The sequence below is a fragment of the Martes martes genome, assembly GCF_963455335.1.
Source record: "Martes martes genome assembly, chromosome: 8".
Lineage (NCBI taxonomy): Eukaryota > Metazoa > Chordata > Mammalia > Carnivora > Mustelidae > Martes > Martes martes.
Genome location: NC_137895.1, coordinates 13,980,258 through 13,996,020, shown reverse-complemented (window position 1 = coordinate 13,996,020; position 15,763 = coordinate 13,980,258). Strand labels below are relative to the sequence as shown.

Genomic DNA, 15,763 nt, shown 5'->3' with positions numbered 1-15,763 from the left:
TCTTGGTCTCTGCTGTCCGTTTCCCCAGACGTGAATGTGTTCTTCCCTTGGGTCAGCTTCGGTGCCTTCCTTCCTCCTCCTCCTCGTCAGTCTCTCTGGGGGACTGGCTCAAAGACCCACCCTTCTCTTGACCCCTTTCCTGGCTGTGTCTCCCCACACCTGTGCCCTAAGGTCATCCTGTGCAGCTCCTTCCACACGCAGTCCTGGGCTGAGTCGAGCTCTGGTCTCTTACACTGGACAATAACGTTCGTAGCACAGCAAGGATGGGGGACAAGGGGGAGGGTTTCAAGAGACAAAGGTTAATCCTCAAAGTACAGAATTTTCAGTTTGGAAAGAACTGAGAGGTTTTCTTGGTCGGATGATGCCATCTGGATGAAGAAAAAGCTCAGCCTTGGAGCAGGGCATGGCTTGCTGAAGAGCACTGGGTGACTGAGTGCCAGTACCCACGGTCCCAAGCCACAGGCCCATGCTCTTTTCTGAGTCCCCGGAGGGCCCACCATTGCTTCACGCTGCCCAGAGGAGGGCAAAGGCTCCAGAAGGGCCAAAGAGATGTCAGAAAGGTCTAGACAGGAGCCAGTGTTACCCCAGGGAGTTCTGCTGAGCCAAGAAGGCTTGTGCACTCTGTCTAGGGACAAGGGAGCGGGCAGGGAGGCAGCCACGTCAGAAACCTACAAGACTGGGTTGGAAGGAATTCTAGTAGGCCTGTCAGCCTCTGCTGGGATGGGGAGCTCCCTCCCTACAAGGCTGCTGATGAGAGCAAGGCGGGCTGCATGGTATGGAGGTGCAACGGTGGGCTCTGGGTGCAGAGGGAACTGGGTTTGAACTCTGAGCTGTGTCTGCATCCCTGAGCAAGAGATGACGGTTCTTCGGGCTTCCGTTTCTATGCATGCACAGCACGGACGGTAATACCTCCGTAGATGGCAAAATGGCTACAAATCACTCCTCTCTCTCAGTCTACAGCCTCTGCGGATACCCCCCCTGCTGGCTCTGGGATGGCCATGTGACCTGCTTCACACAGGACACAAACAGGTGTTAAACGGTACTCATGTTCGGGGGGGGGGGGCGGTTTGCCCCTGTTGACAAGCCCACTTACTAAGATTCTCTATAAAGTGTCGGACGCAAAGCGAGCTATGCAGCCGGTACTCAACATGTGGCAGCTGTAGCTCCTTCCCTAGGTTCTAGTTCTGCCTTTCCAACATGCATGCATCCAGCAGATACTTATTACGTATCTACGATGTGCAGGTGTACGTGCTGGGTCCTGGGACGAACGAAAAAGACAAGGTTCCCGAACTCCCCGAGCTTCCTTCTGGTGGAGGGAGAAGACACGGATCCAACTGTGACATGTTCCGAGGGGGCGGAGGGCTAAAGAGGCAGGTAGAGCAGGAAACAGGAAGGAGAAACCCTGAGGGCTGGCCGGGGAAGGCCATGTCCCGAATTTGAGACTTGGATATAAGAAGAAGGACCCAGCCCACAGGAAGTCAGGGCAAGAAGCTTTCCAAGGAGACGGAGCAGTCCTTGGGGTAACTGAGTGTAGCATGTTCAAGCAAGAACAGAGGGAAGACGGGCACGTGAGGGGCAGAAGGACAGAAGATGTTGGGGAGCAGGAAGGCCAAAGTGGACCGCTGTGCTACCATTCTTTTATTTATTTATTTATTTATTTATTTGGCAGACAGAGATCACAAGTAGGCAGAGAAGCAGACAAAGAAAGAGAGCCCAATGTGGGACTCGATCCCAGGACCCTGAGATCATGACCTGAGCTGAAGGCAGAGGCTTTAACCCACTGAGCCACCCAGGCGTCCCAGCCATAGTACCATTCTAACTGCAGTGAGAAATCATCGGAGAGTTTTAAAGATGTTGACCTGATATACAGACGGTCCCCAGCTTTTGATGGGTTGACTTAACAATTTTTCAACTTTACGATGGTGCGAAAGTGATATGCATTCCGGAGACACCGAGCTTTGTGTTTTGCAAGTGCATTTCTCCCCCAGGCCATCCATATGCAGAAGGGACACTCTCTCATGATGCCGGTCAGTCCCGGGATCACAGGGCTCAACAATAGATACACCAACCATCATGCTGCCCCCAGACAGCCTTTCTGTTTCTCACTTTCTGTAAAGCATTCCATAAATTGCATGAGATGGTCAACATTTTGTTGTTAAACAGGCTTTGTGTTAAGATGATTTTGCCCAGCTGGACGGCGACTTGTAAGTGTTCTGAGCACGTTTAAGGTTGGCGAGGCTAAGCCAGGATGCTTGGTGGGTTAGGAGCATTAAGTGTATTTTCGACTTACGGTATTTTCAGCTGATGATGGGTTTATTGGGCCATAACCCCACCCATTGTAAGTCAAGGAAGATCGAGTTTTAGAAGATCACTCGGGCTGTTACATGGAGAAGGCGTTCCCTGTCACTCTCTAGAATGGTGCTTCTGCAAACTGAAGCACGCCCAAGATCACTCCAGCACTGATTCCCGAGGTCCCCATTGGCTAGGGCTGGGTGGAACCAAGAATTTGAATTTCTCAGAAGCTCCTGCGTGATTTGAAGCGTGGGCCCCATGACCCCAGCTAAGGTTCTCTTTCCTCCGCTCACAGATAGCGGAGACCATCAGCCACGTGAGTCTCTTGAGTTGCACTTTGTCAAGGAAATACAGGAGAGCAAGAGTCCCTCGGCCAGGTGGCAAAGACACTGTGACCCGGAGCCCCCCCTGGCCAGCCCCCTCTGTCCCTATCAATCGTTCGGGCAGTCTCCGCGTGCTGGGAGAAGAGCCAGCTCCGCAGTCATTCTTTCTGAACAGAATTCTAGAGAGAGCCAGGCACGGGAGCCCACATACCGGCTCCCCTAATTCTTTGTGGCATTCACGTAGGGCCTACTTCTGACTCAAAGGTTTACAAACACACCCGAAATGTTTCTTCAATTAAAAATCAATCCAACAGGCACCAGTCAGCCTGCCGCATTGTAATTGGACGTGTAGGATGGAGCGGAAGGAGGAATTCCTACCGTCTCCACCAGCTTGTGGTACTGCTCGATGATTTTTTATTATGTCCCGCTAAGCCACTCTCGTTAGGGTGTGGAAGTCCCTGGGCTCTCTGGGGTATTGTCAGGATGGCGATACTTGTCACAGCGCGTTAGGGGCGGAATTGTGTGCCTGCCACGCTGGGGACGTGTGCAGTTTGGAGGAAAGGCCTCTGTGCTGAGCGTCCGTGGCAGATGCGAGAGCGGTCAGGGTTTTCTTTGAAGCGGGCGAGGACAGGAGGTCCTGTCCAGGGTTCTGCAGCCCTGGCCGGCAGGGAGGGTGCTTCCGGTCAGCACCAGGAGGCGGGGCTCTGTTTTGCCCCAATAAAAGGATCTTTATGGATGGCAACTGTACACAGAAGGATGGATTTGGGATGTTAATAAGTTAAAAACCTTTCTTTCTAACTGTGCATTCCGGATTGCAAATTCCATAGCTAGCACAGAGAAAAAAAAGCAGTAAGGGAAGGGAACCGAGTCTTTGTTGAAGACCTACCACTCGCTGGGCACTTTAGAACCTCTAATTTTATAAAACCCAGACACGGATCTGTGACCCAGACTGTATCATTGCCACTTCACAGGCAAGTCGGATGAGGCTCAAGAAGCCTGAGTAACTAGCCCCAATTCACACAGCGAGGAAGCGGTGCCGCCGGACTTTGAATCTAGATATTTCCTTTTTTCCCTATATCATTTTACCTCTCCTAAATACTGACCATGTGCGGTCAAGGTTTTCAGATCTGTACATATTCGCTGAATGCAAATACATGCCAAGGGCTTTCATAGACAGCCTCTCATTTAACCCTGATCAGGACCCTAGGGGGCAAATAGGTTTTAACTCTGTATAAGGAGAAAGAGAACCGAAGGTGTTAGTGACTTGCCCAAGATCACCAGCAGAGGAGAAAAGGAGCCAGTGGAATTTGAACCCAGAGCTCTTCATGATTCTAGTAGCCTTTTGTACCACAAATATGAAGAATTTGGCCGATGGTGCTATGACATGATAGGGAGCCTCAGACTGTATGTTGGGGCTCAGTCCCAGCTATGCATGATCTCATCTGGTCATGACAATAACCTTAGGGGCAGCTACTGTCATTGTCATTCCTGGATTATGAGAAGAGGAAACCAAGGCTTAGAAAGCTGATCTGCCCAAAGGCCAAAGCCAAAAAGTGGCAGAGCCACCAGACCCCACAGTCCCTGACTCCAGGGTCCAAATTATTCAAGGTCAGGGCACCTGATTCTGATTAGAAAATATGTCGGATTTGTCTCTTTCACTTTCTCCTGAGTTCGGAGGTAACCACTGGCTACTAACCCTGATTCAGCATATCTTGTTAATAAACGAAACGTACGAACAGGAGGCATGAACGGGACCAAGGAAAACCAGGGATGCTCTAAGAGGTGAGAAGCTGGAATTATCTGGAACTCACTCATCTGGGCAGACTATAATCTCTGAGCTTCAGATAACCCATCTCGAGGGGCCTGAGGCACACTTGCATTGCTGCCTGGAGAACAGAAGACTAATCTCAACCATCAGTCAGCATGAATCTCACGGACTGGATTTTATTTTCATTTGAAATGGCATAGAGGAGAAGGGAAGAGAGATGGGAGGAGAGGTCTGTTACGGCCAGGTCGCTGGCTCAAGTGCTGCTCGGTGGGGAAGTGTCCGTACCCGAACCGAAGGCTGGGTAAGAGGTCAAAGGGACACAGAAGTTTAGGGGTGACTCTGGGGCTCTGGTCTAGCTCAGTCCTTTATGGAGCCTCACTGATGAGTTTGAACCAGTGGGGGGCTACGTGCCCTGGTTTCCCCAGTGCCCTCTGTAATCCCATCTGTTCCCCTCTTTCTCTCCCATGCCTTAAGCTATAACCATACCAGAGCCTGTGTGTTCCCAGCAGGCTGGGGGGCCTCTTTGTTCCCAGAATATGCTGCACGCTCCACGTTCTCTCCCTGTGTGCTTCCTACTGGCCGTCTACTCGGCCTCCAATACAATGCCGCAATATCTCCCCTTGGACTCACTGCCTGTCTCTCCCTTTCTCCACCGCCGAGCTGGGCTGGGGGCTCCTCCCACAGCATCTCTCTAGAGTAAGAACCTGTTACCTGTCCGTGGCAGGCTGCATTCCAAGGTAACCCCCACAACTGCTGCCCCGTGGCATGCACACCTGTCCAGCCCCACCCATGAGTGTGAGCCTGACCCGGGAATGGGACAGAATGTGGCTTCCGGGGATCACGGGATGGAACAGACTGCAGAGAGTTTCCCGCTGGCTTTGAAGAAGGAAGCCGCCGTGCCGTCAGAGGATGAATGGCGAAGACCTAAGGGTGGCCTCCTGTTGCTCAGAAGGACCCCAGCCACCAGGCAGCAAGGAACCGGGGACCTCGGTCCTACAACTGAATTCTGTCAGAAGCCGAGTGAGCTTAGCGGAGGCCCCTGACTCCTGTGAGATCACAGCCCCCAGCCAACACCTCGATGGTAGTCCTGGGAGCTGAGCAGGAGACCCTGCTAGCACCCCTCCAGACTCTGGACACCCCCAAACTGCAAGATACTGAAGTTATTGAACCTGCTAAATCTGTGGCAATCTGTTCTGCCCCAGCAGACAACTAATACACTGAGTTATGAAGAGGCTCTCTACTCCTTGAAGGCAAAAGCAGGGTCTTATAAATATTCCCAGCCTCACAAGAGCCCGGCACACCACAGTTACAGATGCTCACACAGTAGTTCCGGAGTGGTCACGTGAATGCTGGAGATTTGGAACCTGAGGCCCCAAGAAGAGACTTTGCCTGAGGTCACGCCGCAGGTCAGGTCAGAGCTGGTGCACGACAGCTCTGGGTTTTTCCCCCTTCGTCCTAGCTCATCTTTACCTGCTACCTGTTACGTTCCGCCAAGTTCTCTGTGTTTCTGCACAGGACTCCTGAGGCCTGCGAACCTCCAGGAAACCCCCAGCCCATGGAGCCACTGAGTTCCGCAAGCAAGCATCCGCCAACGCACAGTGGAACTCTCAAGGTGCGGAGTCTGCTTCCGTCAGCCACGCTCTGTGTGACTCATTCCTGGATGTCCTGGATGCAAGGTTCCACGCGCTCCTTCCAGCTCCCAGACCCCTTTCTGCACGTCAACCTTTTCGTGTCCGAGTGCTTGCTCCTGCACTGGTTTGCCCATGCTTTAATCACTCCCCACAAATAACGAGCATTTACTGAACACTTAACAAGTGTGCCGGGTACTGCTCTCAGCACGCCACAGGCACGGACCCATGCGGTCCCAGAAACAGGCCCCTGCAGTTGCAGCCAGAGGCTGGACTGGCATCTCTGAGGTGACTCTGAGCGGGAATGAGCCCATCAGATTCCCTAATTGTGGGAGCGGACAGGGAACGGTAGGAAGGAAACTGGGGGTAGGGAGCCCCCGTGGGCCATGTGTCAATCAAAGAGAAAGCCGGTGGGCCAAGGTGGGAGGGAGACACCCAGGACACCAGGTATGGAAAAGTACAGCCCGGAGTGAGTGACCTCAGGGCTTTGAATCCACGCACCCCTGGCAATGAGAGAGATGGTTTCAAAAACATAAATTGGATCATATAACTTTGTGTAAATATCTTCAATAACTTCTCACCACACTGAGAATAAAATCCAAATGTTTTGGTGTGTTTCAAATGTTCTATAATCTTTATCTCACGCCATGTCCCTGCTACTATGCCTCAGCCATCACTCTTCTACCACGTTTCTGAATGTGCGAGCCCCCTCCTACCACAGGGCCTTTACACATGCTATTTTATCCACCTGGAATTGTTTTTTGTTTTTTGTTTTTTCTCAGCAACTCACATTCCTGACTCCTTTTCTCTTCCTTTAGGTCTCTGCAGAAATGTCCCTTCCTTAGGTTTCCCCTGATCACATCACCCAAGGAAGGTCCTTCTCTTGACATTGTTATTATCAGTCTCAGTTCCTTCCAAAGCACTTATCACAATTATAATTATTTTACTCAACTATCTATTTGCTGTTCATACCACCATACTCATGTTCTTAACTCTGGCTGCACATCCCAAGTGTGAAATAATGGAAGGTCTCCACCACACAAATGTTCTTACTTAAGTGGTCTGCAAAGGAGCTCAAAGGCGAATTTGTTTTAAGAGCCCCCCAGGTGATTTAGTGTGTCCCCAGCCAAGTGGACAATCAGTGCACTAGACTGTCAGCCCCATAAGGACGGGGACCACATCAGTACTTCCAGATAAAGGTCTGGTGGATGTTTGTCGCATCAACACACTAAGAAAAAGAAACAGTGATTGCTTTCCCGCAGTGATAGTGATTCCAAAATATATGTCTCCCTATAATACCCCCCTTTTCCTTGAGGTAGTCTGAGTAGAGCTCTATTCTTTAAAATCAATTCTTCTATTCTCAAAACCACCACCCTCACTGGAAGACAAGAGCCCTTGTTTTCAGTGCTGGAGAGGAGTGTGACCCAAGCCTACAGCTGTCAGGCCATCTCTCTCTTTTCCCTTTGACTGGGTGTAGAGCTGCAGGGTGGGGCTGTGGGGAGGTTAGGACCCGTCTGCCTACCTGTCCATGGAGAGCTGAGCGACCAGGGTGACATCCGTGTTGTCCGAAGCAGGCTCATACTCATAGTGCAGGAAGTACAGGTGGGTTCGGTGGACAGTGAACCGCTCTCGCCGGAACTCGTAACACAGGTCGTCCTCATCAAGCTCAGAGAGCTGCTTCTGGAGCTGAAATGTAGGAGAAGGGCGTATGGGACCAAGAAGGGACGCCCCAAGGAGCCAGGAGCCTGCCCTTGCCTGAGTCGGTTATTCATTGGACGTTGTTGATGGGTCAAACGTGGGAGAACAGGATCACTGGTTTTAGTTTCCTCTGCATTTAATTTTAAAAAGGCAACGATGAGGGGCAGTGGTCCTCTCCATCTGAGAAGCAAGCCTCCTCTGAGCTGAGAATGATGGTGGTCACCACTGACAAATATGTAAGCAACCACAAACTCCTTAAAAACAAACAAGAAAATGCTTTGGTAGATGACCCAGTACAATTCCACATAACAGGGAACAGGGTACCCAAATCCAAATGGAGCCTTTGCATGAGCTTCTCTCCCACCTAGAGCTACAGACGTCAATCTCTGTACCAGGTATTGAAGAGAAAGACTAAACCAACGCATAAACAAAATGTAAAGATCTGTTCCTTTCATTTCATCTGAGTCTTGGCATCCACTCTTCCTTCTTGTTTCTAACTCTTGGAAAGTCCTGCTCTCTTAATCTGCCTGAAGAAGTTCTTTACATAGCTCTACCTGCCTTCCTACCCCAACCAGTGCAAGAGCTGGATGACCTGCCAGCAGGGAACCAAGGACTTAGCATCTGACACGGGCAGACGCAGATGCACAATATCCAGATCTGAGGATGTACAGCTGCGCGATACACAACCATGTCACGCCAACCCCACCATATCCCTCCCAGGCAGGGGTGACTAGATGAAGATTTGCAGTGAAACAATAAAAGAACTTCAACAGGAATAGAAATGAGATCAATGGATGTGTGGGGACAGAGTGGATAGACTGGGGAGCAGCAGGAGAGAACTTTTTGGGGGGATGGAAATGTTCTAGGTCATGGTTCCAGTGATGGTTACATGGGTATACATTTGTGAGAAGTCAACAAACTATACACTTAAAATGGGTGAATTTATTATATGCAAACTATATTTCAGCTGAATTTGCCAAAGGTCCTACGGCTCATTCTAATATTTTTTCTATGACATCAGCCTAGTCCATTACACGATGGCAGATAGCTGGATGTAGATTATAGTTTTCATGGCTAGAGCTACTCACCTAACTGAGGGTAACAGAGCAGTTTTCCAAGAAGAAGGTGTGTGCATATTTTAAATCTCCAAGCCAGCAGTGTAGTAAACAAGAATTATATTAACTCACTTCTGTATGACCCTGTCTCAGCGAAAACCACTGTCTTCGTAGATAAAGCCAGATTAAGCTATAGCCTTATTTCTCAAGATGTGAGCGACAGCACGTGACTGTGTTAATCCCTCTGACTCTTCACCCCCTCCCACATCTCTACTCTCTGTCGTGAGACTTGCTTTGGCTAATAAAATGGTAGAGAAGCAACGCTGCCCTCACCGTGAGACTAGGCCTCAAGAAGAACCACATGTTTCTCGAACCTCCACCACTACCATGAGAAAATGCCTGGGTGGCCTGCTGGAAGACGAGACACACCTGGAGGACAGCAGAAACTCTGCAATTGCCCCAGGTGTGGGAGCAAGCCAGGCCAAGCTCAACACAGCTGCCTCCTCGATGAATACTTCTCATTGAATCCCACTGAGGTTTTATGGTATTGGAGCCATAGATCATCGATAGGGGGGTCACTCGTATTTGTGCAGGGAGCTTTTTCATAACGTGACCTGTACCACAGATCCCCGGACAGTTAGCCTCCTGGGCCCCACCCCGCTAAATGCTGGTAGAGTTTTCCAGGCAACCTTGTACAACTCCAAATGCACCCACCTACTGCCAAATGCTGCTGAGGTGGGGAAGGGGGACCCGTGGAGGTCCAGTGATCGAGATGTTCTCGCCCATTATGAAGATTTTTAACATGGTTAACACAGTTGCAATCAGGGAGACTTTTCAGTTTTTGAAGTTCAAGTCCTGGCCTATTTGAAGACTCCCATTATGCCAATGGTGTGACTCATGTAAGACCAGGAAACTGGAGTTATCATTCCATCTAACATTCTAGGAGCCAAGCGACCCCTTCCGACCTGCAGGATTAAACCCAGATCCTTGCTGACAATCACATCCTCTCTCCCTGACCCAGCGCCCCCACTCCCCTGTGTTCTCCGTATCTGCACCAGCGATCTCTCTGCTCCCCGAACCCGCCTTTCCCTCCTTCCCTCTGCGACTCTGTACATTTCTTCCCTCTCGACGTCCCTCCCTCCCCTCACCCGCTCTTCTCCACCAGGACACTTTCTATTTACCTTTCAAGACTCAGCCTGGATGACACCGAGTCCGTCTCTGAGACCTCTGCTAACGGTGCTGGCTACAGCGGGTCCACTTCTCCTGCCTCAAGAGCCCTCAATTCCTAACTCCGCTAAAGCACTTGTCAGTTCGAACTCAAATTATGTCAGGGCAACCTTCCTGGCGACACGGGGACACTTTACCATTGCCCCTAGCACCGTGCCCACGGCATGACAGATGCTTAATATTCATGTGCTGTGAGCAGGAGAATTACCTACGTGAAGACTGTGATGTTAGAAGGCCTGTCTGATCTTCCTTCCGTATCCTCTCATGTTATGCATGGAGGGTGATCATCCTTAAGCCCATTATCTGCTCCTGTATTTGCAGTTCAAGGGTCTGTGATGGCTGAAAACGTGCTGGACAGCAACCAAGCACGCGCCCGGCAAGGTGCCAGGTACACGTGATCTCTTTCCTTGGAGCCCTCCAGTGGGGCAGGTGCAGCCACATTTGACAGCTGAAAAGCAGCCTCAAGATCTTGAGGTCACTCAGGGAGGTCAAACTGGGGTCTGTGTCCCTCTACTACTGAGCTACCTCTCCAGGAAAGGTGCTCATTCATCCTTGGGTCAAGAAGCACACGCAGCAGCAGGGCTGAGGTCACGGGTTCTATCCCAGTCTCGTCTGTACAGTGTTGGGCGAGCGGGTGAGGTGCTTAACCCTTCAGAGCTTCAGCTTCCTCGAGTGTAAAGTGGGGATTTTAACAGGAACGACCCAGGGGGCTGTCGGAGGATGCCGAGAGATCCTGCATGGGCGGACTACGGTGTTTGGCATAAAGACACAGCAGACGTCATCTATGACAACGGTGGTTATGAGAGTTAGGGAGGGGAGACACCTGGAAGGATGCTTTCTTTCTTTTCCTTCTTTCTTCCCTCCCTTCCCTCCTCCCACCCTTCCCTCCCCCCCTTTATTTTTTTAAAGAATTTATTTATTTATTTGAGAGAGAGAATGCACACAGCAACATGAGAGGCATGTAGAGGGAGAGGCAGAAAAAGACTCCCCACTGAGTGGCAAGCCCGATGCCAGACTCGATCCCAGGACCTTGGGATCATGACCTGAGCCGAAGGCAGACGCTTAATGACGGAGACACCCAGGGGTCCCTGGACGGATGCTTTCTGTCCTCAGCCACCACCTGGAGGAGACAGTCAGGCGAGGGCAGGGAAGGCAGGAGCTCACTGAGCCTGGATCGCGCTTCTGTCTCACGAGTGTTGGACACACTCCCCACATCCTCCTCCTTGAGGAACCCAAATATACCTAGAAACCACAATGTCTCCCTGTAATGGGAAACTCAACCAACTCATACCCTCCTTCGCTCTCACCCACACTGCAAAAGAACACTCGCAATTATTCCCTTTCAGAACATAAACATCTGCAAAGCTCTTTGCAAAAGCAGGGTTGTTTCAGCGGGGTGGGGGTGGTTTCATTTGTGTGCTGTTTTTAAGGTGACAGGAGTGCATGGCTTCGGTTCAGTGAAGACGGGAGTGGGGACATGTGAAGATGAGTATGGACGTGTGAATGGGGGGGGGGCTTTTCTTTGATGAGCCTTGAAAGAGCAGGTATCCTCCTCATGGGAGAAGGGGAATCAGTGGCCAGAGCATGAGAAATGCATCTGTGTGTACGGGGGTTTCTCTCTATATACGCAGGCACATACCCTTGAGTCTGGAAAAAACAACGTTCCAAGGTAAATAGCTCCGAGAGCCCTTTTCTGAAAGGCACCCGTATACAGTGGACTCCTCAAGGCAGGAGCTGTATCCTAGTCATCTCTCAATTTCCTGTACCTAGAACACTAGAGCACCCTGTGTGCCCGCCAGGCCCCTACCAGATGTCCTCACAGCCATGTCCTTGTGTTGAAAAAGGAAGAGTGACCAATGAAAGTGCTTCCACAATGACCAGAGCATGGCCTGACCTGGTCAGGAGGGTTGATTAGCAGTCCTGGGGATAAGTAGCCTCTAGAAACTTCCAGGTACCAGTGCTGTGGTTCAGTGGCATCCACATCCCTAGGTCAGCCGTGGCCATCACAGCGCTGAAGGGGAAGGGTGTGGGGAACACTGTTGTCTACCAACCACGCCGGGTATCGTGGCAAACACATCAGCTATGAAGTCCGACATAGGATGTCAAAATCCACGGCACTCTGGACCAGCCAGACACCTTCCTTGAGTTTAATGTTAGAATCATTCTCAACGTGGCGGTTTGTCCCTTCGCTCAGCTGATTCGGATATAACGCCCGCTCTGTGCCAGGTGCGGTGCTCAGTGCATTTAGGTGGGTTGCTTTATTAATTTAATCCCTCAGCACACACACCTCTGTTTATTAAAGGAGGAAACTGAGGCTCAGAGGGTTTCAGTAATCTGCTGGTTACACGGCTAGGGAGAAGCAGTTCCGGACTGAGAAGACAGCCTTGGGACCTCACACCACGGGCATCTTTGCAGTGAGGGGACTCCGCTCCTCGGGGATGGATGCAAGGATCAAAGAGACAGTGGAAGGCACACTGCTCCATGATAAAGCAGCCCATACAAATGGATCTGCGGTAAGATCCCGATACAGCAAAGACACAAACAAACAAAAGGCCACATAGAAAAGAGACCAAAGGGAACACATTACAATGTTAACAAAGCTTTTCTCTGACTGGTGGGTTCACAGATGAATTTTATTGGCTCCTTTCTACTTTTCGGTCCTTAACAAGTTCCCTGCAATTTGCTTGAAGGAGCTAATGCGTGTAGAAGTGCTTTGCAAACTGTAAAGTGCTACGCAAAACCCAAGCGATGTTATGATTACATTATGTACCTTTTCAAATTCTATTAGGATTTCTTCTTGCTGGCTGCAAGGCTGATGTTATCTCAGGGGGAGGGCTGGAGCTGCCTAAAAACGAGACCCCCTTCCCACATAGAGTATGGGTGATTTCTCTGGGGAGATGCTGAGCTGGAGGGAGGGCTTTCATTAACAGGGCTGACCGCCACAGCACTCCATACTGTGGCCGCGGGGGGGGGGGGGGGGAGCGGTAGGCTCCTGACAAGCAAGTCACAGAAACAAAAGACAGATTTCTCCTGAGATAAAATGCATTTGCTAAATTGCTTCTTTGGGCAGCCAGCTGAGGCACAGGGAGATTTGGACTCCAGGGAAAATGGCCCTTTAAGCAGTTTGCATTTATTTCTTCCCATCCTTAAGGACAGTGGCCTGGACTGACCCCTGAGCTGTCGGAGTTGATGGCTGGTCATGCCGGAGGATTCAGAGGGGTTGGAAGTACGTCCCCGGCTCCGGCCCAGTAAACTTCCGTTCAAAGTCAGGAAAAACTACGGAGAGAGGTTATGGGGAAAACCAGAAATGGAGACCGGATCCCTCTGACACTCACTCTCCATGTGACCTTAGCAAGTCATTTCTCCCATTGCTAAGACAAGCGGTTCGGGTTTCCTAAAAGATCTCTCAAGGATCAAGTGCCCACTAGGGTCAGGGAACATGCTGGGAGCTTTGCAAGCATTTTCTCATTGAATATTCACACTGACACTGCGGCTTAGGGACAGCAGTCTGCCTTGTTTACAGATGAAAGCATTCATCATCTGAAAGGTTTAGCCACTTGTTCAAGGTCGCACGATGAGCGAACAGAGCTGAGATATTACCTCCACATGTATCTCTCCTCATTCTTATATGAGACCAAGTCACTACAATGCCTTGTTAATCAATCTCTGGGGCTCTTTCCAGGTCTAATGCTAGATGGTTCTATGACTACAGGGGACTGAATGCATGTGTCCTCCCCAGTGATGGGGACCTTCTGCATGCACCAAGATTCATGGTCTCTTCTCTTCCTGGGCGCATAGCCAGGCTGCCTTCCCAACCTTCCTGCACGGCCAAGGCTGGTCACTAGAATGTGGGCAGCTTCTCAGTACTACGGGCCCCACTTTCAAGGCAGATTCATGCACACTCCTCTCTGCTGGCCAGAACAAGGGCATCTGGGGGTGGAGTCCAAGGCTCCCTGGAGGGCAGAGCCACAAGATGGAAGGAGTCTGGGCCCCTCAACCTGGGGAAAAGCCACCTGCCAATCAGAAACACCCATTTGGACTTATGTGAGTAATAACCCTTCCAGCATGCTGAGCCCATTTTAAATTGCTTGTGCTACTTTAACACACCTACTTGCTTCTTCTAGTGGGTGGATGATGAAGACAGGGTACAACAGACCAAGCAAGGCGTCTACTCCTGCTTAAGATACTTCTTCTTCTGACGCCTCGGCAGCACGGGTGGAAGTATCCGGTGGTAAAGCAACACTCCAGAATCCTGCTTGATACTTCCTACGTTTACTTTCAGTTTTCTGTCGCCTTGATACCCAGGAGTTCATCTGTTCCTCCAACTATCTGAATGAGACAGGCAGGGCTGCCCTAGTGCCCTCAGCTGATTTGCTCAGAGAAGCTGGGACTCGAACGCACCTCTCCTGAAACCCACCTCAGCACTCTTCCCTATGGTTTTCCGGGGAGCAGGTGAGCTGCTTTATTAAACCACCCGGACAGGTAGGTGCTAGGATTGGGGAATGAACCCCAGGTTCTACATTTAAATTGTTCATCTGGTCTGGGTGGGGAGACAAAGAAGCAAGTCAGCAAGAACAATACTGCAGCCTGCGTGGCATGTTCCCTGATACCAACGTATTTGTAACATCAACAAGACTTAATGACTGGGGTTGGGCGGGGGGAGGGAGGCAGGTGCTGTGTGTCGCACTGTCCTGCTTCATTTAGTCTTCACTGAGCCCAGACAGGACTAGTTGTGGTTCCCATTTTACAGATAGGAAAACTGAGGCACAAAGAGTCTAAGTAAATGGCCAGAACTCTGAACTCTCATATTCAGTAATGCTTAGATTTTATGTCTGGCAGTTCTGCTCCCAGAGCCGTCGTCCTCTTCTTAGACACTGTGCAAGGCGTTGGCTCATGGAGGACAAGTCTGCCAGAAGAAGAGAGCAGGGAGCTGCTGCAGGCAAAAGCACATGAAGGGAGAGCACCTGGTGTGTGTGGACGGATTACAACCAGAGCCTCGAGGTGTGAAGGAGGGATGTGTGCAAGCTGGAGCTGGAACAAAGCAGACAGGCCACGCTGGTGTGCCTGTAGCCTGGACGCGTCCCCTGAGTGGCCTGACTGCATGGCTCCTCCCTTTAACCTTGCTCCTGGACCCCCAGGCCAAGGCTGTGCTCCTTCGGGCTCTAGAACTTACCACACCTGTGCAGGGCCCCTGGAGGCTGGCCCTGTCTGGCGCCGTCCACCCAGGGGCTCTGCTGCCTGCCGCGGGATTGAAGAATGGGTGACATGCAGCCTGCACGTGAGAACAATAACGCATTCTGCTTTTTCTCTGAGGTTTCTCTGGGATACAGCTGTTTCCACAGGGCCATCTGGTCCCCGCACGGCCGTGCAGACTGATGCCGGAACGTGTTTCTAGAGTCTGCTTTTATATGTCTTATTTTTAACTTCTAATTGAGCCATGGGGACGCTGTGGTCTTTTTGTCTGGATGGTGTTGGTATCAGGGAACGTGCCATGCAGGCTGCCCAAAACCCCTGTCGGATGAGGGAGTCTAGAAACCCTCTTTCCAGAGGCAAGGGGGAACCACAGAGCAGCTGAAGGGAAGGGGGCAGGACAAGCTTTCTGGCCAACGCTCGGAACCAGGCCCCCTCGGGTGGGCGGCACTCTGCACACCTTCGCCCCTCAACCCTCATGACAGTCTGGACTGGGCTTACTCACTGACCGTTTGACAGATGACACTACTGAGGCCATGGGAAGGAGAGTTATGCCTGTAGTCCTAGATCTAGTCCTCGGGC

The 15,763-nt window shown here is 51.0% G+C and overlaps 1 protein-coding gene across 4 annotated transcripts in view; it reads right to left on the bottom strand.

Moving 5' to 3' along the window:
- The window catches only part of LARGE1 (LARGE xylosyl- and glucuronyltransferase 1), a 543,992-nt gene that overhangs the window by 33,317 nt on the left and 494,912 nt on the right, over positions 1–15,763 (bottom strand). For all 4 annotated transcript variants that reach the window (XM_080810745.1, XM_080810744.1, XM_080810746.1 and 1 more), the window contains exon 11: positions 7,534–7,697. In XM_080810745.1, the coding sequence (XP_080666871.1) occupies positions 7,534–7,697 (164 nt within the window). The remainder of the gene's footprint in view (positions 1–7,533; positions 7,698–15,763) is intronic.